Consider the following 22,906-nt stretch of genomic DNA (forward strand, 5'->3'; position numbering starts at 1 on the left):
CACAGAGCAGTGGCCATCGCTGGCAAAAGAGATTAAAGGTGCTTAAAACATTTTTTATTTGTTTCCTTTTTGTAACATATATTTCTTGTACAACCAGAAAAAAATGCCCATTTCTAACCTGGAAACTACTGCAATCTACTCCATTTGGAATGCATTACTCTCCTCTACCAGGTTAGAGGCCAAATTCTTCAGTCAGGCCCACATGGTTATCATCTGCCTTTTTTTTTTTTTTCCTTGGCAAATGTATTGCCAACCTCCATCCCAAGTACTTACTGAATGACAGTGCTGGTGTGTTTCAAAACAATCTCCATTCTCTTGTTTTACTTCCTCTGCATACACGGCAAAGATGCAGTAGGGACTCCTAAGGTTGTTCCTAAACTGTACGCTAGGCTGCTTCCTAATGAGTAAAGTCTTAGCTGTCTCCCCTTGCAGCACACTATTCCCGATGACAACCTATAGTCCTATCACTCACTACACCAACTCAATCCAAATCCATCCTTCTCATCAGGGCAACTGGCTTCGGAAAGGACCAAGCGGAAAGGGCACAGCCTACACAGCCTCAGGTGCTCGGGGCAGGACAGGAAACAGCGTGAGCATCCGTGTCACTCTTCATGCAGGGGGACGGCTTGTTCCAACGGCTACAAATCTTTCCTACCACGTGAAAGCACAGGGACATTAAATCTGCCAACAGAAAGATCGCCTCCTCCTCAGACCCCTCTCTATCCTCTTTATCAAAAAAGCTGGCTGCTTTTTACAGCATATAGCCGGCTCTACTTCAGGGTTTTCCTAATATTTAAAAAAATACAATCACAAAGGAAACTTCAAAGACTACGTGTGCCTTGGTAAACTTTCTCTTGATTTTAAGTTAGATGTCATTCCCTATTTCAAGTCACGAAAAGCAGAAACAAGACCTAGGTTTAGGGGTTGGGCTGGTTTATGCAACAGGGTCTTACTATAGAACCCTGGCTAGCCTCACACTTACAAAGATTACCTTCTTCTGCCTGCTTCCCTGGTGCTGGGATTAAAGTCAAAGGCCAAGAAGGTCAGGAAGGGTTCTGTTATTGCTGCTGTTGTTTGTTTTTTGGTAAAAAGCAAACACATTAAGAAAGGGAGGACGGTTCCTTTCGTGAGACGGAGCAAGTGGGTCAAATGAGATCAGCAGTGTAGTCAATGCAGCTTTCTGGCTGACCTTCAGATAAGACTTCTTTGCATTCTAAAGAAATCAAGTACAAAACAAAAGAAAAAGAGTAGGCTAACTACCAAAGAGCAAATCAAAGACTTTCACACTCAGACAACATTAGACCTTGATCTATTAAAAACATGGCCATGCACGGGGGAGGGGGGGGATACAAAGGAAGTAAAGTGTAATTAATAAAAAAAATAAATAAATAAAAATATTTCATGGACATCTAAAAAAACAAAAACATGGCCATGTTCTTAGCTGTAATGATGGTGCTGTGCTTATGGAGGTGAATGATTTTTAGGAGATTCATGATGAAACATTAAATGGTGAGAAAAATATATGTGTATATATGAAGACATCCACAAAGAACACAAAGCAGCAACTCTGTTTAATCCGGATCAGGCAAACTACAGTCCAGGCTAAATTCAGCTGCTGTCAGTTTGTATTAAGTTTCCTTAGAACAGGCCGCTGCCATTTACTCTCCTACGTTCTAAGGCAGCTTTCTCACAACTACAGAATTCAGCACCGACAGCAGACCACATGGCCTCTAAAGACCAAGTATTTAATGGTCCTTTATATAAATCCAGAAAATACCTGGCCTTTTACAGACAAAGGTCCACTGATCTGGGGAGTGGATATACGGGCTCATAAGCCTTTTCTTAATGACTGAAATTGTTGATAACCAAAAGTTAGAAAACATGTATCACTTTATACAGAAGTCTTTTCACAATTTCCCAACACAGATATATACAGTAACATATCACTGATGCCGAAGGTTTAGCCATAATCCTAACCCCAAGATGATACAAAAGTTATGCAGATTTTACTGTAAAACAATGCTTTAAGACAGCATTTTGATGATTTCCAGGAATTTACCCTCTAGAAATACAGTGTATAAAGTCTAATGGTTGCAGCAGTGCCTATCTATTAAAATCCTTTGTGTGTATTACCTTATTCACTCCTCCCAACAGCCCCACAGGGTAGGAGCTGATTCTATACCATTTTCCCAATGAGGAAAATTAATCCCCTAATTCTTTCACCTAAGTGGTATAACTGGATTTATAAGTCCAGATAGTTTAAATTCAATGCCCAGTCTTAGCCACCATACATAACGCTTACTGAAGGGGGAAATGGGGTAGGGATACCCAAAAGATAATCAGTAGTCAAACATTTAACCTTCCCACAAAATACTAATAAAAATAACAAAAGATCATCAGCCTATTACCAGATAATGAGGTCAAAGCCAAGGCAGGCAAGGAAAAGGAGACAGGACAGGCAGCACTCTACTCTGACAAGTCTAATCTGGTTCACCCTTGGGAGTGGATGAGTGGTGAGAATGCGAGCACACAAGTGCCCTACGCAATCTCAAGGGTCTGTCTTTGCCCTGCACCTTGTTTGAAGGAGCTACAGTCTCTCTTGTTCAACACTCTCTGACAGGCTAGTTGGCTATGAGCTTCCTGGGATTCTCCCGTCTCCACCTCCCATCTGGCTTTAGAAGCACTGGGATTGGAAATTTAAGTTCTACGTCTAGCATTTTACATAGGTCCTGAGAATTTGAACTCAGGTCCTCATGCTTGAATAGCAGCCATTTTACCCAGAGTTCTCTCCCCACCCTGACTCAACCTTTTCAAAGAATGTGATAATACAATACCCTGTGATCTGACAATTATACTTCTAAGAATTCATACTAATAAGATGAACAAGTGGGTAAATACAATTAGCATTACTACCAACAACTATATGCTCATTAATAGAAAACAATAAAGCTACACATAATACTGAGGTAGACTAAAAAGACAGGGAAAACTGTAGGGACAAGGTGAAAGAAATGAGCACACCCTAAAGTCTAGCTGAGGCCTCTTCCATCTAAGAATCAAGGTTTCCAGCACAATTAGCATTTTCTATGAAAGATGCCTACAAAGAGACATTTCTTTATGTATAACACTTCTTTACTTCTCTTAAAATAACAATAAGCCAGGCAAAAGGCCTGAGTGTATTCGACCTCAGATAGGATGTCACTCTTCACCTAGATACTTTCTGGCAATTTCAGAAATAAGGCTATTAACAGTGAATATATCCTAACTTCCTGCATTCCTGTGATGGGAGTTTTACCTTACCAATTGTAATTGTCAAGTGTACCTCAGAAACCACTTTGTGATTACACTTAAGTTTCTTAAAATCCTGCATATAACTATTACAAAGACATCATCTTCCTCGAGAAGTTCATACCTGGGGGTACATGGGTATTTTTTCCTATTAACCTGTGCTTACGATCGATGTTTAAAATTTTTTTTAAATTCCCAACTTTGCTTGGTACTGGTTCCTAAGAGTGACGAAGGAATTAGGAGAAGGGAGTTTAACAAATACAAAATACATTGAATGCATATGTAAAATAATCAAAGAATAGAAGTATTTTTTAAAAGATGTAGAGAAATTGAAGGCAAACACTAGGTAAAAACGCCCAATGGTGTACCCAATGTGCAACACATCTTGTCAGTTCTATATTGGAATTACCATATGTCTGAGCAAGTCTACTCCTTAGGTATACACCCAACACAGATGCAGGCATATGTTCAAACAAAAATATGAACACATATTTACATTGTTCTTCGGTGCCAAAAAGTAGAGAGAACACAAATTTTCATTAAGGAATAAACAAAATGTGGCCATATTATTACCACAAAAAGGAAGTATCAGTTTACAGTACAACATGGTATACCTTGAAAATAGCATGCTGAGTTAAATAGGTCATCCTAAAAGGCCAGATTGTTTATCATCGACTGACAGAAGGCAGATATAACTGCCAGAATCAAGAGAGGAAAGAATGAATAAGGACTCCAAAGGTATGGAGTTCTTTTGGGAGATGAACATCTTCTGGAACTGGGCAGTAGTAACAGTTACAAAACACTGTGAATGTACTAAAAACAGGATTCTTTTTTTTTTCCTTTATTGAGACAGGGACTCTATATGAAAACTTGGATGGCCTGAAACTTGCCATGTAGACAAGACTAGCCTTGTCCACCTGCCTCTGCCTTTTGAGTGCTGGCTAAGATTAACGGCATGTTCTACCAAGCCCAGCTTTTCCTCCTCCTCCGCTTCTTCTTTTTGAGTTTTATATTTTCAATCATGTGTCTGTAGGTAGATATGTCCACAAGAGTAAAGGTGTGCATGGAAACCGGAGATTTCAGATCCCCTAAAGTTTGAGTTACAGGCAGTTAATTGTGAGCCCTTCAGTGTGGGTGCTGGGAATCAAATACAAGTTTTCTCCAGCACAGTATGTTCTCTCAATTAATGAAACATTTCTCTACGCCATTATCAAAAATATTTTTTTTTTTTACTTCTGAAAAAGAGTTTCAGTATATGGCCCAGGCCTTAAAACCCTATGCTCAAGTGATCTTCCTGCCTCAGCCTCCCAAGTAGCTGCACAGAACTATGAATTTTGTTATTCAAATTCTACCTTACTTTTTTAAAGCATATTATGTATAGCTTTTCTAAGAAAATATATCAAAATACCAACAGTACTTACCTCTAAGTGTTTAAATCTTGTCACTACGTCTCGCTATGTGACCCAGGCTGGCCTCAAACTACCGATCCCCTAGCCCCAACCTCTTGAATTCTGACATTAGAGGTATGCACTATCACACTCAGTTATATTCTTGTTTTTTCTAAAATCCCCAGCTTTCTTTACTGTCGTTTTTATATGCTCGTTTTTATAATACATAAATTAAAACACTTAGGATATTTTAAACTTTTTTAAGAAATAAGATTCTGGTATGTTGCCCAGGCTGGCACAGAACTCCGGACTGAAGCTACCCTCCTCCTCAGCCCAGAGAGTAAGAAGCCAGGACTACAAGTGCACATGCTTGTTCCAATAATGAAAGTTACATGTTGTACTTTTTCAAACAAAAAGGTTTATGAAGTCTTTGAGAATTTCAGACAATGTATTTTATGTTAATTTCCCCTCCTAATTCTTTCCACATCCCCCTCACCTCCCAACCCCTCAACTCTCTGTTCTCACACATTCCCCAACATGTACACGCCAGGCTGTGCTGACCAACTACCTACCTCTGGGTGTGGCACCTGCCTAGAGTATGATCAACGGACCAGCATTCCCACCATTAAAGAAAACTGACTCTCCCTCTCACAGGGGCTACCAAATGCATCCTCTCCAGGCTGGGATTCGTGTCGTTTGAACCTGCCCAGGCCTTAAGCATGTTGTCATAACTGCTTGTTCCTATGAACAAATGCCTCGTCGTGTCCAGAAAGTCCCCTTTCACGTAACCCACCATTTCTGGTTCTTCTAATTACACACTTCTTTTTAAATGTTTTGTACCTTTAAGTGAGAAATGCATGCACAGCAAATATATTTTCCAGAATAATTCAAGAATACATAATTTTAATAAGTCTTCCTCTCTGGAATGAAGCCTCAGTTTTTCTCTCAACCCATATTTCCATCCCACAGAAATTCTTGTTAGAAATTTGTTCTGAATATATAGTTTGTTTTGAAAACAAACCATAGCTCTCATTTGTCTTTGCATTATTACCTGTGCCACAATACCTGGTTCATGGAAGGAATCAAATGATAAATAGTGAAGGATTAATTAAATTAATTGGCATAAATGGAAGAAGAATTAAAGTGAATCATGTATCCATGGACAAAGGCAGACAGAGAATGGTATGCTTATGGACAGACAGCGAACAGATCAACAGGCAGGCTGGGGGGGTGAAATGGGGACAGATAGAGATTATTCAGAAATTACTATCGTAGTGCTAACATGACTGGCTTTGCTAAGTCATCTCCTTTTCACTACTGTGCCCCAATTCTTTGCATCATTACATCTGCTTATCATGATGTGTCTATTTTCCGACCATTTTTGGCTGTTCAGGGGATTAAATGTAAGGTCTCCTCATACTAAACTGTATCTAGTTAGGTAGGAAAAACCTTAAAAAGATATATATCTGGAAATACTTAAATCAGAATTCAGCATATTCCTGTTGCCCTTCAAATGTCCCTACACATCCATAAGTAAACTATGTCTCTGAAAGTTAAACTAGAAAAACATTCCCATTGTCTTAGTGTAAAATCAGACTGTAAAAAAACCTAAGAAGAAAAAAAATGGTACATAGTAATTAAAAAAAAAAAAAACTGGAGAATTCCTCAACTGGCGACATGCCTTGAATCCCAGCAATCGAGAGGCAGAGGCAAGTGGATTTCTGTGCATTCTGGATAGTTTTTGTGCTACCTACTGAATTTCAGGTCAGTAAGGACTACATAATGAGACAGTCTTAAAAAATAAAACAAACAAAACCCAACAACATGGAAAAGAATTCTTAGAGGTAAAAGTGCTTGCTGTCCATACCTGAGGCCTTGAGTTCAATCCCCAGAATCTACCTTTACCTCCTCCTCCACCCCCCTACCATCTCTACCTCCTCTTCCACCCCCCTACCATCTCCACCTCCTCCTCCACCTTCTCCTCCTCTTCCTCCTCCGCCTTCTCTACCATCTCCACCTCCTCCTGCTCTACCTTCTCCTCCTCTTCCTCCACTTCTTCCTCCTCCTCCACCTCTTCCTCCTGTTCTTCCACTACCACCACCTCCTCCTCTACTACCTCCTCCTTCACCTCTACCTCCTCTTACAGCTCTTCTACTACCACCACTTCCTCCTCCAACACCTCCTCCTCTACCTCCTCTTATAGCTCTTCTACTACCACCACTTCCTCCTCCAACACCTCCTCTTCCTTCTCCAACATCTTCTCCTCTTCCTCCTCCTCCACCCCCATTTCCTCCACCAGCACCACCTCCTCCTGGTTAAGGGGCACAATGGTGTGTGCCTATAATCTCAGCACTCCTAAGGACAAGACAGCAACACAAAGGAAGTAATTAATTGTCCTCAACAAGGTGGAAGAGAACATGATCCAGAAAACTCTCCCCTACGTCCACATGCAAGCAGTGTCATGAGCATGCTCAATTCCCACACTACTAACACACTCTGTCTCTGTCTTTCAGTTTCTCCCACACACACACTTTTTTAAAACTGCTTTAAAAACAATTTACAGAAAAAAAGAACTGCTTATAGCAAGAAGACACTGGAAAACTCTTAAAACAGGAAATGCAGAATCTTGAGTTGAAGTCATAATAAATAAGACTCCACTGAAGACCAAACTGGTAGGAAATTAAAGGAAAAATCTCTCAGAATACAGAAGCAGTGAGGGCTGAATATTGACTACAAATTTAAGTGGCACTGAAGGAAACACCAAGAAGGGAATGCTGGTTAATACGCATACCTGAAGAAGAAAACATGAAGGACACAAAAGAATAAACAATCAAATCAATAACTGGACATAAGAATTTTGCCTGTAACCCCAGCACTTGGGTGGTAGAAGCAAGCAAATGAGGAGCTGAAGCCCACCCTTGGCGGTACAGCAGGCTGGAGGCCCACTTGGGCTACATGAGGTCCTGTCTGAAATACCACTCAAATTTCACCCTGGCTACCTATAAACAAAAGAAAGGACTCACAGAAGGATTAGAAAACTGGGAGCAGATCGGAAGAGTAAGGCTAAAGCTACTCATTACAAAGTTTAACCTCCCAAGTTAACCTAAGTGCAAAGCCATCTGTCCAAAGAAGCAAACAGAATTAAAGTCATAAGAGACAAAGCCAGGTGAGAAACGAGACCCAATTCTTCCAGACATCTGTAAAAGTTACAGAACCACAAACAAACTGAAGAGTCCATAAAGAATAGAAACGAAGAGGGAACTGGGAAGAGTGAAGGGAGGGGAGGCTATGGTCTGGATGAGAGAATAAGAAGTTAAAACGTATATATATATATATATATATATATATATATATAGAGAGAGAGAGAGAGAGAGAGAGAGAGAGAGAATAAAAACAGAAAAAAAAGTATGTTTCAAATAAAGAAACTCCCCATGGATGATGTATTCTAAATATATAAAGCAGCAGTTTCGTATTCAAAGAATAAAATTTTAATAATAACTCTAGAAGTTCTACACATAGCTAAATTTGCCAACCAAGTATGAAAATAAAGAGCATTATTTACAGACATTAAGAACTTAGAATGTCCGTATAAGCCTGTATGAATAAGAAACCTAAAGCACACAGGCATGAGCATACACAAATTAGTAAGAAAGTTTCAAGCCAAGTTATGCTGAAAAGGGCTGGGAATACAGTTCAATGCAGTACCGGCTAAACATTCACAATGCCTTATGGGTTTTTTAATCATATTTATTCATTCATTCATTCATTCATTCATTCATTCATTGTATGCAGGTGGGTGTGGCTGTGCATGTGCCATAGCACACATATGGAAGCCAGAAGAATCAGTTTCTCTTCTCTTCTTGTGGGTCTTGGGATTAAACTCTGGCAATCAGGCTTACAACAAGCACTATGCCAGCCGAGACATCTCAAAGTCTCAGGTTTGATCCTGAACAGTATAAAAAAATAAAAGGGGGTCAACAGTACTAAGCATTTCTAAGAAGTGAAGAAAAATTGGACACAGACAGTAAAAAGGAAAGCTCTTACTTTTCACTTTATGTACAACTGCACTGTTGAAGATTTGGTTTTTACTACTTACAACTATTAAATAATTTTAATAGAATAAAAATAAAAGTATTTCAACTGAAAGATCAACAGACAACACTGGTCCTGCATATACACAAAATCCTGTTAGTGAGGGGCTGTGGCATAATGATAGTTCAATCAGGATAAAAACGTGTTGGTGGTCCTCCAGCACAATGGAGCTGACACCTTCCTGTTACCTAGGGACAGCACAGCACTCAAAGCAAACTATCCGAGATGTTTGTAAATAGTTAAGGTCCACATCCCAATCCATGGGTCAACGCCCCTTTGGTGGGAATTAAAGGGCCCTTTCACAGGAATAGCTATCAGATATCCTGCATATCAGATATTTATATTACGATTCATAACAGTCGCCCAATTACAGTAATGAAGTAGCCACAGAAATAATTCCATGGTTGAGGGGGTCTCCTCAACATAAGGGACAGTATTGAAGGGTTGCAGCACCCAGAAGCTTGAGACCCAATGGTCTAGACAGAAAGGTGAGTTCTTGGTTGCTGGAAAACTGGATTAAAACTTTTCCCTTCCAAGCGGATTACTTCTGATTTTTGTTGGAGAGTTTTTATAGGGTTTGGTGTTAGAGAAGATAGCTGTTGAGAAGCAAGCAGAGGATGTCGCTGTACCCAGACTGCCCTTGAACTGCGATCCTCCTCCATCTCCTGCGTGCTGAGATAACAGGCAATTATCACTACAGCAGCGTGGTTATTTTCAAAATGACTGCTAAATAAGCACAAGGGGCAGAAGCAGAACGATGGCTCAGAAGGTTAAAGGTCAAGCCTCCAAGGCTGACAACCTGAGTTCAACCCGTCTCCACATGGTGGAAAGCAAGAATGGATACCCCAAAAATCTCCTCTGACCCCACATATGCACCACAGCACATGTGCGTGCGCACAGTCACCCACATACACAAACATATATACAAACATTTTTAAAAAGTCTTTAAAGGAGCAAGGGGTGCTAGCAAGTCAGCTCAGCAGTTAAAGGGGACTTGCTGTCGCTCTCCCACAGGACCTGAGTTCAGCTCTTAGTACCATGTCAGGCATCTCAGAACTACTCCAGTTCTACAGAGGCCCAGGTCTTCCTCTGGTCTCAAGGGCACCTACATCCACAGCAAATATACACACAGAAATTAGCTAAACCTTTTTAAAAAGAATAAGTTGATCAAGCTCACCAGTAAGTCAAAACCAGTACGCAGCTTCACTGCTTTTCTCAAAAGCTAAATTTACATTTTGCAGTGTAAAATTCTTCTTTCTTTCTTACAGGCCTGGGAACTAAACCCAGAACCTCAAGTATTTGTGCCAAAAGCTCTCAAACTTGGCCAGCATTCCTGACCTCCTGCAGTGTGGTTACTGTTAACTGTACCTTTAAAAGTGGCTTAACGCCCAAGGAAAGTCAATGCTTTTAAGGTGCCATGACTTTTTTCTTTTTCTTTTTTTATTTGGTTGTTCAAAACAGGTTTTCTCTGTGTAGTCCTGGCTGTCCTCAAATTCAGAGATCCACCTGCCTCTGCTTCCCAAGTGCTGGGAGTAAAGGCGTGGACCACCATGCCCAGCTAGCCAGTTCCATTTTTAATTTGCTTGCACATCTATTTATTTAGATCTACAATACTTAGTGAACTGAAGATTCTTTACTCTTTTCCTCCTCAACTCCCTTGTCTTTCCCTCTCCTCTCTCTGTCGCAGAGGATGAGCTTGAAATGTATTTACACAGGACTTTCTTTGGAAGCGCTTTACGCATCTGTGGGCTGTTAAACAAATACATCGTAAGGCTGTGCAAACATCCTACCTAAATAATACAGCTGACAAACTTCATGCGGCCCCTATGTGGTGAGGGCCGTGGTCAGTGCAGTGTGCAGGGCTACAGCAAACATAACATGAAGTAGCGGCTGAGGCACAGCAATCTGTCATTACTGTAAAGTAGAAAATAGGCATTCAAAGTCTGCAAGAAAGCGGTGCTTTTCCTGAAAGGATACATTATATTTGAAATTAAGGATATTTTACGGGGACACCAATTATCTGAGGACTTTAAAGGTTTTTATTTCTCTGATCTGTCACTTCTGCAGAACTTAAACCTCAATAAAAAAAATTACTGCTGCACACTTGTATCCTGAATTACATCCTGTCCTCTCTCTTGAGACACTCTTTTATCCTGCACTGTGCATGCTCCAAACAGCTATTACAGGAAGTGTTGGACTATCAGCTATTTATACATGGACAAAATCTTTAAAATAGCATCGTCAGCTAACTCTGCATGGGTCCAGACCAAAACACTATTTTTAAGAAATGGCTGAGTTAGTCACTTAAATTTAAAATGCATTCTAAAAATACTATTTCTTGTCACTTTGTTTTGGAACCAAAAGGAAGTACTAACATTGTACAGCCACAACACAACATAGCAACAAACAAGTTCATCTTTTACAAACACCGACTTACAGTTATTTTTAGGTTTGGGGTTTTTTGTTTGTTTGTTCTTGAGACAAGGTCTCACTGTGTAGCTCTGGCTGGCGTAGAACTTGCTATGCATACCTAGCTGGACCCACAGAGCTCTGCCTACCTCTACACTCCACTGCTGGGATTAAAGGTGTGGGCCATACGCAGCAAAACTCGGTTTTTAGGATCCAAATATTCAAAAAACATCTAAATACTCTAAGTCTGATGATACAAGAGAATTTCAAACTGTACTGTAACCACTTAAGTCTATGGCAACACCTAACCCTGACTACACTGAGCATTTTTCAAAGCCAAAGTCACTATTTAATCCTTCCAATACATCTAGTCCCAAAATAAGTGACAAAAAGTACAGATACTTCATCAACACTGTCATGTACTGTATTTTAAAATTCATCCTAGTTAAAAATCTATGCTCCTAAAACAATAGCATCCGGAAGCAATTTGTATGTCCAGTGACAAACACTTATCCTCTTGAATATCTCAAGCCACTTCTTAATCTCCAGTCTTAAGATATATATCTTGTATACTGTACTATACTGTATACTGTAAACAATTTCAAGTCATTACTTCCAAAAACAAAGTTTCTAGGAATTTAGCTTACAGATACATTAATATGCAGAGGATTGCTCTTACTGGAATATTCATAGTATTAATACCAGCCAAAACCTAGAATAATGCTAAAGTTCCAAGAGGTACAGTTAAATCATGTCAATTAAATAGAAAATAAAACTATTAAGATATTTCTGTACTTAAGATATATAATGACTGATCTTCAAGTTGGACAAGTTTAAAAAGAGAAATATACAGACCACAGTATTTGTCATATGGAATGGTATGTTTAAAATATATACACAAAAGAAAATCCATCTAGAAGCTGCCTCAGAGAGGAAAGTGTATGACAAAGGAAGATGTTACACTGCCTCCTTTTTGATGCTCTGGATTTTACAAAATGCTTTTTTAAACTTATTTATTTTTTCTGTGTATGAGAGTTTTGTACACATGTATATACGTGCCCACCACATTCATGCATGGAACCCATGAAGACAGAAGAGTTCCTGGGGTACCCTGAACTGTAGTGACAGATGATTGTGAGCCACCATGTGGGCGTTGGGAATCAAACCTAGGTCTTCTGGAAGGTATATGAAAGTCCTCTTAACTGCTAAAACAGTTCTTCAGCCCACAAAATACTTATTTTGAAACAGTAATTAAATATCTTTAATTTATTTTGAAACCTTATGTAGTTCCTATTACAGTATTCTGCAAATACTGGTTTTCTTTACCAATCTATTTCAGACTTAGTTGTAAATTACTATAACTGAGATGGCTGCACAAAGCTAAAATATTTAACATCTGCTGCTGCTCATAAAGTCTGATGTCCACTGCTATCAAAACTCAGTGAAAAATGATTTCCCTTAGGCCTCAAAAATAAAGTATTAGAAAGTTTGTATTGCAAAAATAAGCTAATTAAACATAAACAATGTTCACTTCATTTACTAAATGCTAAAAATAGTTTTTAGCCATAAATCTGTAATATAAAAAAAAAGAATTCCTAAAATATATAAGTGCTGACATTTTCTAAGCATTGCTATAAAATAGCTATTAAAAGCACAGAAGACAGAATTCACAGTCCAGCAAAAAACAGTCTGGTCTAAGAGGAAAAAATGTTTACTATTTCAAAATAACTATTTTCTTTATCAACATCTGTTAACCGGAACTGTAAGACATGGAAGTAGACACCTATACTACCAGCACTCTGGAATCTAGAACAAGGATGGCAAGTTCAAGACCAGCCTGGGCTACATAGCAAGCCTTTGCCTCAAAATGAAAAGGAGACAATTAAAGGTACAACCTCTTAGGGGAAAAAGTTACATAAACACATACACATACATACATACATATACACATATAGACACATACACACACACACACACACACACGCAGAGGGTGAGGGGCAGACTGACCAGAGCTGGAGCTGGGAAAGTAGCTAAGGTCTACTGTGCCTGCCTAGACTACACAAAGCCTCCGGTCTGACCTACATTAACTAGGTGCTGGGGTTTGCACATGTAATCATATAATAACACATATACATGTATTCTATATAGTTTTATACGTGTTATTTATGTGTGTGTTTATGCAGGTGTGCACGTATAATAGATAATATACACATGCATACATATGGAATTTCAATCTGTTCCTAAGGTAAAGAAAGCATGTTTACCCATTTATGGCACTTTAAAAATTCAACTATTTGAGTTTGTTTCCAACAGGATCTCTGGTGCCCAGGCCGAGGTTGAAGCTGCTTCTTGTGCCTCTGCCTCCTGAGTGCTGCTGGGATGACAAGTATGTGCTGCCACACACAGCTCAACATAATTTTTGATTGTGTATGTACCCAACTCTGTCCTAGAACTGAAGCCAAAAACTTACCAGAGACTTTGACACCTTTTGTAGTGAAACTACACCCATAAGGAGGAACAGAAGCTCAGCTCAGGGCACCGAGTGAGTAAGGGGGGCTTATGGCAGACAGCAGAGCTAGGCACTCAAGTATGAACAAGAGCTGGCCAGATATGTAAGGGTAAGGAAATCGGAGAGGAATGTCAATGACAACCCCACTCTAGTTAAAATGTGGAGGAATGTCAGACAGCAAAGACTTAAGCCCTAGAAAATGCAGTCCAATGCTACAAAAGTAAACCACTCCAATGACATGGAAAAACAGGAACTGATCAGGCTCTGACTGCAAATGTCTTCTGATGCCAAATTAAGGGACTAAACTGTAGCTCTGATCCTGTAAGACGTAAGAAACATGTAATTGTCACAACAAAATACCTCTGACTTTATTTTCAGGACAATGGCAGCAACTTGGATCTTGGTCTACACTGAGAAATGACTAAAGGCAGAAAACAACTCTGGGGCTGTGCAATTTGGAACATGGCCTGCAGTGGTGACAGGGGAAGAGGAGTCAGAGGAAGACAGCAGCTGTGCCTAACACACTCTTGTGCAGTTTTCTTGCTCTGGGGGTTGAATCCAGCACCTTGGGCAAGCTTCCAACTTTACCTCACACCTCTTCCTCTGTACTCCTTTTTAAATGTCCTTTTCATGTAATTTTTTTCCAAATTTCTGATATGGGTGTTTTTTGTTTGTTTCTTTGGTTTTTTATTTTGTTTTGCACAAAAGTGTTTAGAATAAAATTACCAAAGCTGAGGACAAAAAGTCTCCTTTTTTCTTTCTCATCACAAAATACTAGACTCCTGTCCAGACTGCAGGTTTCCCAAGTGCTGTGTGACAATGAGCTTAAGAAGCTCAGGGCTCTGAGCTTCCTGTGTGCAAAAAGAGGAAGTCCACTAACGGGTCTAAAGTTCTTGCCAGTTTGAAAACATTTATTACAGCGCTAACGACCTCTTTACCCTCCAGGAGCCACCACTAGAAAAGCAAACATGCTAATCAATTATGAAAACTCCATTAAAGACAGGAAGATGCCACTGTACCTCTTATCTGCCCATCGTCATCTACATGTGTGTACATCTACTGTGAAGGACTTCATGACACATTAAAACATGAACATACCAGTCCTCATCGAAACCCTAACACAAAACTGAAACTCTTAAGAACTCTGGCAGCCATTTCACTTTCAATTACAAAAAAAAAAAAAAAAAAAAAAAAACATGAATCAAAAAGAAACTTTTTGTCTTTAGTTTAAGTCTTGAAAATTCAACTTATGTTAGGTTAAGTTTTCACACATAATCCCATGCTGTAGAATCAGGTTTCTACAGCCCTTTTAATGAAAAAAAAAAAAGTTGACAATATTCCTTGATCAATCATAATTAAAAGTTTTCCTAACTAGAAAAATATGCTCTTCAGATGTGTCACTGCACATTTCTCTAACTCTTTTTGAGACGGGGTCTCATGGACCCCAGGCTGGATGGAGCGCATATGTAGCCAAGTAAGCCTTGAACTTCCGGTCCTCCTGGCTCCACTTCCCAAGCATTGGGATCACATCAAGTTCAGCCCACACGGAACAGAACCCAGAGCCTGCGTGTGGACGAGCACCCCGCTGACCTCACTATATCCCCAGCACAAGGTGGAGCTTCTTACTAATAAGCAAAAATTTTATGAATTCTCATTCACACTCAAAAACTCTAAACTATCCTGGAAGCACAGCCGGTGGCAGACTGCATGCTTGGGATGCTCAGCACCCTATATTTGACCCCAGCACCAACAGATACATGCCAGCCAACAAAACGGTTCACCAGGTAAAGGCCCTTCTTTAACTCAAAAACCAATGCTGCAAAGTTGTTTCCTGACCTGCATACGCATACCATGGCACACACCTATTTCTAATAAGTAAATTTTAGGTAATTAACTTTAAGCCTGGTTTTTTTAAGGCATGTATTTACTTCGAATGCCTGGGGGAGAGGACACCCACAAGTCACAGCTGTGGAAGTCAGAGGACAATTTTGTAGAGACTGTTCTCTCCTTAAACCATGTGGATTCCCAGGATCCAACTTAGATGTCATGCCTGGAAGCAGACCCTTTTAACTGCTGTGCTGTCTTAAGAGCTCTTGATTTCTTTCTTTACAGGGGATCAATACTTTTCCTTCCAAACAAAAAATTAATGAGTAACATTTTTAAAAAGAAAAAAAAAAAAAAAACCTGGGAGAAATAAGCCCTGGTGCCATGTTGCACAACAAAGAAATTGCATATAATCATGAGATACTCAATGTATCAAGTAAGTTAGAAACAAGAATTTTGAATGTTTTCAATACAGTGAAGTGCTAACTGTTTGAAGAGACATTTTTACCCTAATTTAAACAGCATATAATGTATACAGAGATCAAAAATCTTTATGCACCAATTAAATGTAAAAAGGTGAAAAACTGAGATGCGTCTTACATTTCTAGCCTGCTATAAATTCACACTACGTTGCATTGCCTATATTAAAATCTTACTTGGAAGGAACAGTCTGTAAGCTATTACTAAAGCATAAGCAAAACTTTTCCTGAGTTATTCCTTCCAATGTTACTCTACAGATAGAACAATGTTTATATATGCGAGTGTATATATATGTGTGTATACATATATATGCACGTATATATGTATGTATATAGTGTTATATATGATAGAATCGATTCTCTCTAGCAGGCCCTCATCTCTTTTGCTCCCTAAGAGAAAATGAAAAAAAATGTTAATGATAATTCCTTTTCATTTTCCCTGGGTTTACCAAAATAAAATCTGAAAAGAGGTGAACTGTAATTTATAATGACCAGAGGATAAAATCCTTACTGTGCAAATCTGTATCACAGTTGAGAACCATTACTAAAACCTTTCGTTCTTTCAAACTGCTGATAAGTAATGAACATAAAACTAATTCCACTACCAAACCACAAGAGATTTCAGTGTTTAGTGTAAAGCCAGGAATCCAGACCAGACACTTAATCCAAGAAAAATAATTAAACAAATATAAAACCTATCATGGTTTGATTTATATGTGCTATAGTAGTCTGAAAATATGAGTATTTTTCATATTCTATGTGGGTTTTTGGTGGTGGTGGTGGTGGTGGTTGGTTGGTTGGTTTTTCAAGACATGGTTTCTTTGTGTAGCCCTGGCTGTCCAGGAATTCAATCTGAAGACCCAGCTAGCCTCGAACTCTGAGATCTGCCTGTGCCTGCCTCTAGCTCTAAGTGTTGCTGGTTTTTTTTTTTTAATTCTACTTTAAAAAATAAAAAAACACTGATCTTATTTTATTTATTCTAATTTACCAATTTCACTCAAAGAATAAGTGTATTTTACTCAAGAACTTTATTAGAATGACATACTGAAAAATAAATAGAATCAAGAATTGGTTTTTGTTGTAATCCCAGCCATTCAATGCAATTCAGAAGCATAATTAAACTTTTCTCAGTTTCTGGGCAAATAAAAATACTTTAAGATATTTTTAATGTAAGCTTTTTTCCTTCTAGACGAAGTGTATTACAAAGTTAGCAGAATGGGGGCAAGGGGCAATCCAGCTCAACAATGTAACAACAATGTCCACACAACAGCACCGGGTTTGCTTTCCCCAAACATCCCGGGGAAGATTCCCAGCGGATACCAATTTAACAAGCCGAGTGCTGCTCCAAAGATAAAGCCTAAGTCAAGTACAGCACTCTTCAGCCCCTATCCAGCACTCAAGGATGCGGCAATTAAAAACAACTCAGACAGCTGAGCAGCTTGGCCTGAACAGTTCATTCCACCTGCAATAGTGCCCATGATCCTTAAAACCTGGACAGGACTTACACTTTTCCGGGCACTGTGTAAGAAACACTTTCCGTGGCTGTGTTTTGGTTTCCCTCTTATAAAATTAGCACATGCACTGCCTACTTTGATCCTGGAGTTCTTCAGCCAACCGTATCAAATCACAGCAGTGTGAAGGGCCCCTAAGTAGCACTTCATACGTAAAGTGGGGTGATAATCTGCCTCTCAAAAATGCTCCATTACAATCTTAAAATCTCTTTTTGTATAGTCTGACAGTCCTTGGAGTCTGAGACTGTCTTTCTAAGTTACAGAACCTAGAGGAAAGGAATTCCTTCCCGGATGGGGACCAAGGTGACAATTGGGTTTAAACCCACCATTCCCAGGCCAGGAGCTAGTTCTGCCTGTCTTGCTCTACAAGTTGGTCTGCCGTCCATCCCAAAGGAGCTATTCTCAACACATTATCCAGCTTGTCTTTTATTAATAAAACAATCCATAAAGGCTCCCCAAGAGATTCCTATAGAGTCCCTCAACTCAAAAAACGGTGGTTCAGGCCCAGGTCTGTGTCGGTCCGCTTTTTGTTCTTGATGGTCTGGGTTCTCCATAAACACTACCCACACGCAGCCATCTGACAGAGGATCAAGGATGGAGGCTGTTAATACTCAAGAGATTTCTTCGCGAAGGAGAAAAAAAAGGGCAGGGTGTGGTGGCCTTTAATCACAGTGCCGGAGAGGCAGAGGCAGGCGGATTTCTGATTCCAGGCCAAACAGGAGTGCACAGAGAGACCCTGTCTTAAAAAGGGGCGAGGAGATAACCAAGAGGTGGGAAAGGTGGGTTTGTAATATACAGTTAATCTCTCTCCAGGGTCCACCTTCAGAGTGCTGAATTCAGAATACTAAAGTGTGGGATCGGGAGAAGGTGAGCGAGCAAGATCAGGAAGTAAGCCACAGGGGAGGCGGGTTGATTCGGAAGCATCCAGAGAGTCAGACCCGAGGGGCCAGCCAGGACCCTAGCGCTCGCTCGGCCACCAGACGGGCGGCGGCCCCGCGAGCTTTCAAACCGCCGCCCCGGGAAGGCTCTGCGCCGATTGGAAGTTCTACAAGACCGTCACCAGCACAGGGCCAAACCGGTAACTCTTTAGCCAAGCCCTCCAGCGAGTCCCCCGGGACCAGACCCCCCTAAACTCCACCTTCCAGGCGCGGTCTCCACCGGGTCCCGCCGCCCGCTGTAAGCACGCAGCGGCGACTCGGGGCGGGACCGACGACCCCGACGGGACTTGCACTGGGCGACTTCGAGGGGCGCGACCGGCCGACGGGGCGGGGGGCGGTGGGAGAGACGGCAGCAGGAGTGCCTCCGAGTCGGCCCCGGGACGTCGCTCTGCGACCCACGCCGCCCCGTCCCGCAGATTACGACCCACCCAGCCCTTCGGGTCGCCGCAGCGGCGGGGACCCGGCGAGCCCACTCCCCCGCCCGCGCTCTTACCCATCTTTCCGCCTCGCTTTGTAGACGTGCCCGTAGGTGCCGCGTCCCACTTTGCACCCTTCGTACTCAAACAGATCCTCCACCCGCTCCCGCTCCGCCGCCAGCTTCGCCTTGAAATCATAATCCATTGTCTGCTTCCCCCATAGAGAAACCGGGACGCGGGGGCCGCCGCCACTCAGTCCCTCCTCCGCCGCCGCCGCTCCACTTCTCCAACAGCCGCCGCTCGGGCGCGCGCGCGCCGCCCGCCGCTCCGCGGTCCGCCTTCAGCAAGGGACTCCTCGGCGGCCGCGGCAGCCACCTCCTCCGCCTCCTCCTCCTCCGCGGCGGCGGCGGCGGCTCCCGCAGGCACCCACAGTCCCGCCTCCCCCCTTCATTTCCTTGTTTTGGAACCTGGTGGGCCGCGCCGCGGCTTTCTCGAACTCATTAACGAACCAAGCGGCCCGCCCCGAAGTTGCGGGGAATGCTGGGAAGTGTAGTTCAAGGGGCCCCAGGAGCTGTGCGAGTTCCCCGGGCTCTAGGAATACAGTACCCAGAGTTCCTTGGGCCACTTCGGCCACGCCTCCACACGGCGTGCACGCCTGCGCGCTGCCGCCGCCCCACCCCCTCAGGTAGCGCTCGACGAGCTGTTCCTGTAAACTGTAGCGCAAAGTTACAGCGGGCTTTCTGCGAGCTTGCGGGAGCTGGTGGGAAGGAAGCCTTAGCTCAGCTGGGAAGGAGATACCCGGCTTTGACTGTCCCTGGGCTAGGAAAGCGGGAAGCACGGCACGAGAGCCTTGCTCAGGAGCTCATTCCGGAGCATCCAGAGTCGAGGACTGGGGTTTAGACAGTTGTACTACACATTGTTTGTTTTCTTGGGCAATTGATCCTCCTGTTGCCCCGCCCCTGGCCGCGGCTTATTGGCAGAGACTGAAGAATGACGTCCTCTCTGGTGTGTGGGTATCTCGGGTTTGGCTTCTTTCCTGCTCTTGATTGGTAAACGGGTGTGCTGGGTTCTTCCTGATAGGTTAATCTTTTTTTTCTTTACGATGCAAAAAACCGTATTTCAAAACCTGAACATTCAGCGGTTTCCCAGCTCTTGCTAGGGGAAGCGTGTAACTTCTGCGGCCCACAGCCAATCATCTTTTTCTTGGCGCTCTCGTCGGTTTTATCCTAGCATATGCGGGTGCGGTAGCCGAGCTTTAACCATCTGTCTGAGAACAATTAAAGTGCCTGGAAGATTGGAAAATGCAGCGTTTTGAAAATAATCATTTTTGCTGGGTTGTAAAGCGTTTTTTACATTCTGTGCGTAATGGTGAGGCTCACCTGGCGGGGGAGGTTAAGGAATTTGTGTTAATCGTGATATTGATTCCTTACGGTTTCTGGTGCTCAGGACCCAGCACCTCAAAATAGCACTGTAAGAGCCTACAAAGTGCCACGGTACTTTGCATATTGATTGCTTTCAAAAGAAAAGAAATTGAGATCCATCCAATAACGTGCGTTTCAGCTCCCTTCCACTACCTAAAACAAAATGTAAGGCAGCATTTTTGTAAAGAGGTTAAGTTTATAAGGAAAACTTGATAAGGTATCTGTATCAGGAAGGCAGTTTACCTATTCCTAGACAACATTATTCCTGGGTAGGCAATCTAAATAAAGAGTCGACCCTTATTCGTGTTATTTCCTTCCCTCACCTTAGCTTAATTTGTCTCCACTACCTACTAAAACTTTAACTTATTGTGCCTTTCTGTATGACTTGAGCTTCAATCACCTGGCCTCTGAGTTTCATTTTGTAGGACTACAGTACATACATCTATAATTAACCTTGTTCTGTTAGACCAGGCAGGGTGGCACACACTCTGTAGTCCGTGCTGCTCTTGGCAGAGTCAAGGAGACTTTCTTGAGTTCCAGAGGATAGAGCCAGCCTACATAGTCCTGCTAATCTGGTTTATGCCAATTTAATTTGCAGACTAACCAAGCAATTTAGGATAAGGGGAAGTTATTTTTCCCTTCCTATAATGGCATGTTCACATATCACACGCTCCGACACAGATGTAAACATGACTAGTGCTAGGATAGGATTCATATGTAACCATTAGTATGATAACAAAAGGGGTAATGGGCACTGGGCAAGGGTGGCACACGCCTTTAATCCCCAGCACTGGGGAGGCAGAGGCAGGTGGATCTCTGAGTCGAGGCTACCGGGGTCTACATTGCAAGTTCCAGTCCAGGACAGCCAGGACTGCACAGAGAAAAACACTTAAAAAAAAAAAAAGGGCAGGCAGTGGGGGCAAGGGCTGTGGGGTGTGTGTGTGTGTGTGTGTGTGTGTGTGTGTGTACAGGTAATGGTCAATTCTACCTGAAGCAATAAGGAAAGTAAACTTTTTTTTTTTTTTTCCAGACAGGGTTTTTCTGTGTAGCTTTGACTGTTCTGGCTTTGTAGACCAGGCTGGCCTTGAACTCAAAGTGATCTGCCTGCCTCTGCCTCCCTGAGTGCTGGGGTCACAGGTGTGCACCACCACACCAGGCTATAGTAAACAACTTTTTACAAGTATTGTAGGTTGCCTGCTAGGTTTTCAGAAACTCTTGTAAAATTAGAGTAGAGTTGCTCTTTTTCCTGCCACTGCCCTTTCCCAGTTACTTCCTCAAATCTTGAAGGTCAAGATTTTATTTCCACCAGGCTTGGAGGTGCATGCATATGATCCCAGAGGCAGGCAGATCTCTGTGAATTCCAGGCCTCCCTGGTCTACAGAATGAGTTCAGAACAGCCAAGGCTACACAGAGAAATCCTGTCTCAACAAAACAAACAAAGATTTTATTTCCTTCAACAATCTGAGTGCTGGGACTGTAGCTCATTTGGTACAGTACTTATCTGGTGTGCTGGCTACAAAAAAACATGCACTCCCAGAACCCCATCACTGGAGGTGGAGGCAGGAGGATCAGAAAGTCAACATCATCCTCAGCTACAAAGAGAGAGGTGAGGGAAAGAGCAGGAAGTTGAGGAAAAGAGAGGAAAGAATCCGACTCACTAAGTATTATATACCTAAGTAAAAGAAATACGCAAGTCAAATTAATGAACTGGCCAAAAGTGGGGGAACACCTTTGATCCCAGCATTTGGGAGGCAGAAGCAGGCAGATCTCTGTGAGTTCAAGGCCAGCCTGGTGTGCAGAGCTAGTTCCAGGACAGGCAGGCTACACAAACCCTGTTTGAAAATAAATAAAAACATAAACAAATAGAATGAACTGTAATGTCACAAAGCCGTGGTAAAATAGGATAAATTTTAGGCTGGGTGGGTAGCCTTCATGAAGGAAGCAGTGTGAGTCAAAATTTAAAGATTGAAGGGGGCCTAAGAACAAGTGAGAAAGTAGGCAGCATAAACCTGTCAGGCAGAGCAGCCTGCACTCCTGTCACAACATGAAACATTATGAGCAAGCAACTAATTTGAACACTGCAGATAAGCCAGAGAGAAAGAATGGACAAGACAAGACAAATAAGCAGATGTCAAATTACAAGTCTATAGGCTCAGTGGAATTTAGGTTTTATTGTTCTGTAAGTAATAAAAAGTCATTAAAAATGTGTCAGTCTTTTTCAGGGCCACACTACATAGCCCAGATTGGTTTCAAACTCTGGGATCCTCCTGCCGCAGCCCTACAAGCACTGGAGTTACAAGTATGTACCACTACACCCTGTTTATCAAACACTTTTGAGCTAAGGTTTGTAATCAGTTTGTGTTTTTCCAGGAAGATTCCTCTGACCGTATCATTCAGTACACATTAAAGGAAAATAGCGGTGAAGGAGCTACTACTTTGTGGTGGTAAAAAGAGGAACCGTGGAACAGCAGCGTTCATTATGAGGAAAAGGCACGTGTTAGGAATTGTTTAGGAAATGAATTCAGCCAAACTTGGTGGTTAATTAAATGTGGAGTCCATGGACAGGGAACGACTTCAGTGTTTAGAACTCTGCAATATGGTAGAGCCTTGGACAAGCTAGGAAATACAGGA

At 41.8% G+C, this 22,906-nt stretch overlaps 1 protein-coding gene across 1 annotated transcript in view; it reads right to left on the reverse strand.

Annotated features, from left to right (window-relative positions):
• Positions 1–19,188, reverse strand: part of Cdk19 (cyclin dependent kinase 19) — a 144,182-nt gene extending 124,994 nt beyond the window's left edge. The window contains exon 1 of the mRNA XM_055615907.1: positions 18,932–19,188. Coding sequence (XP_055471882.1) covers positions 18,932–19,059 — 128 coding nt within the window. The 5' untranslated portion in view covers positions 19,060–19,188. The remainder of the gene's footprint in view (positions 1–18,931) is intronic.
• Positions 19,189–22,906: the final 3,718 nt, after the last annotated feature.

Source organism: Psammomys obesus, unplaced genomic scaffold (assembly GCF_907164565.1).
Source record: "Psammomys obesus unplaced genomic scaffold, mPsaObe1.curated_primary_1811, whole genome shotgun sequence".
Lineage (NCBI taxonomy): Eukaryota > Metazoa > Chordata > Mammalia > Rodentia > Muridae > Psammomys > Psammomys obesus.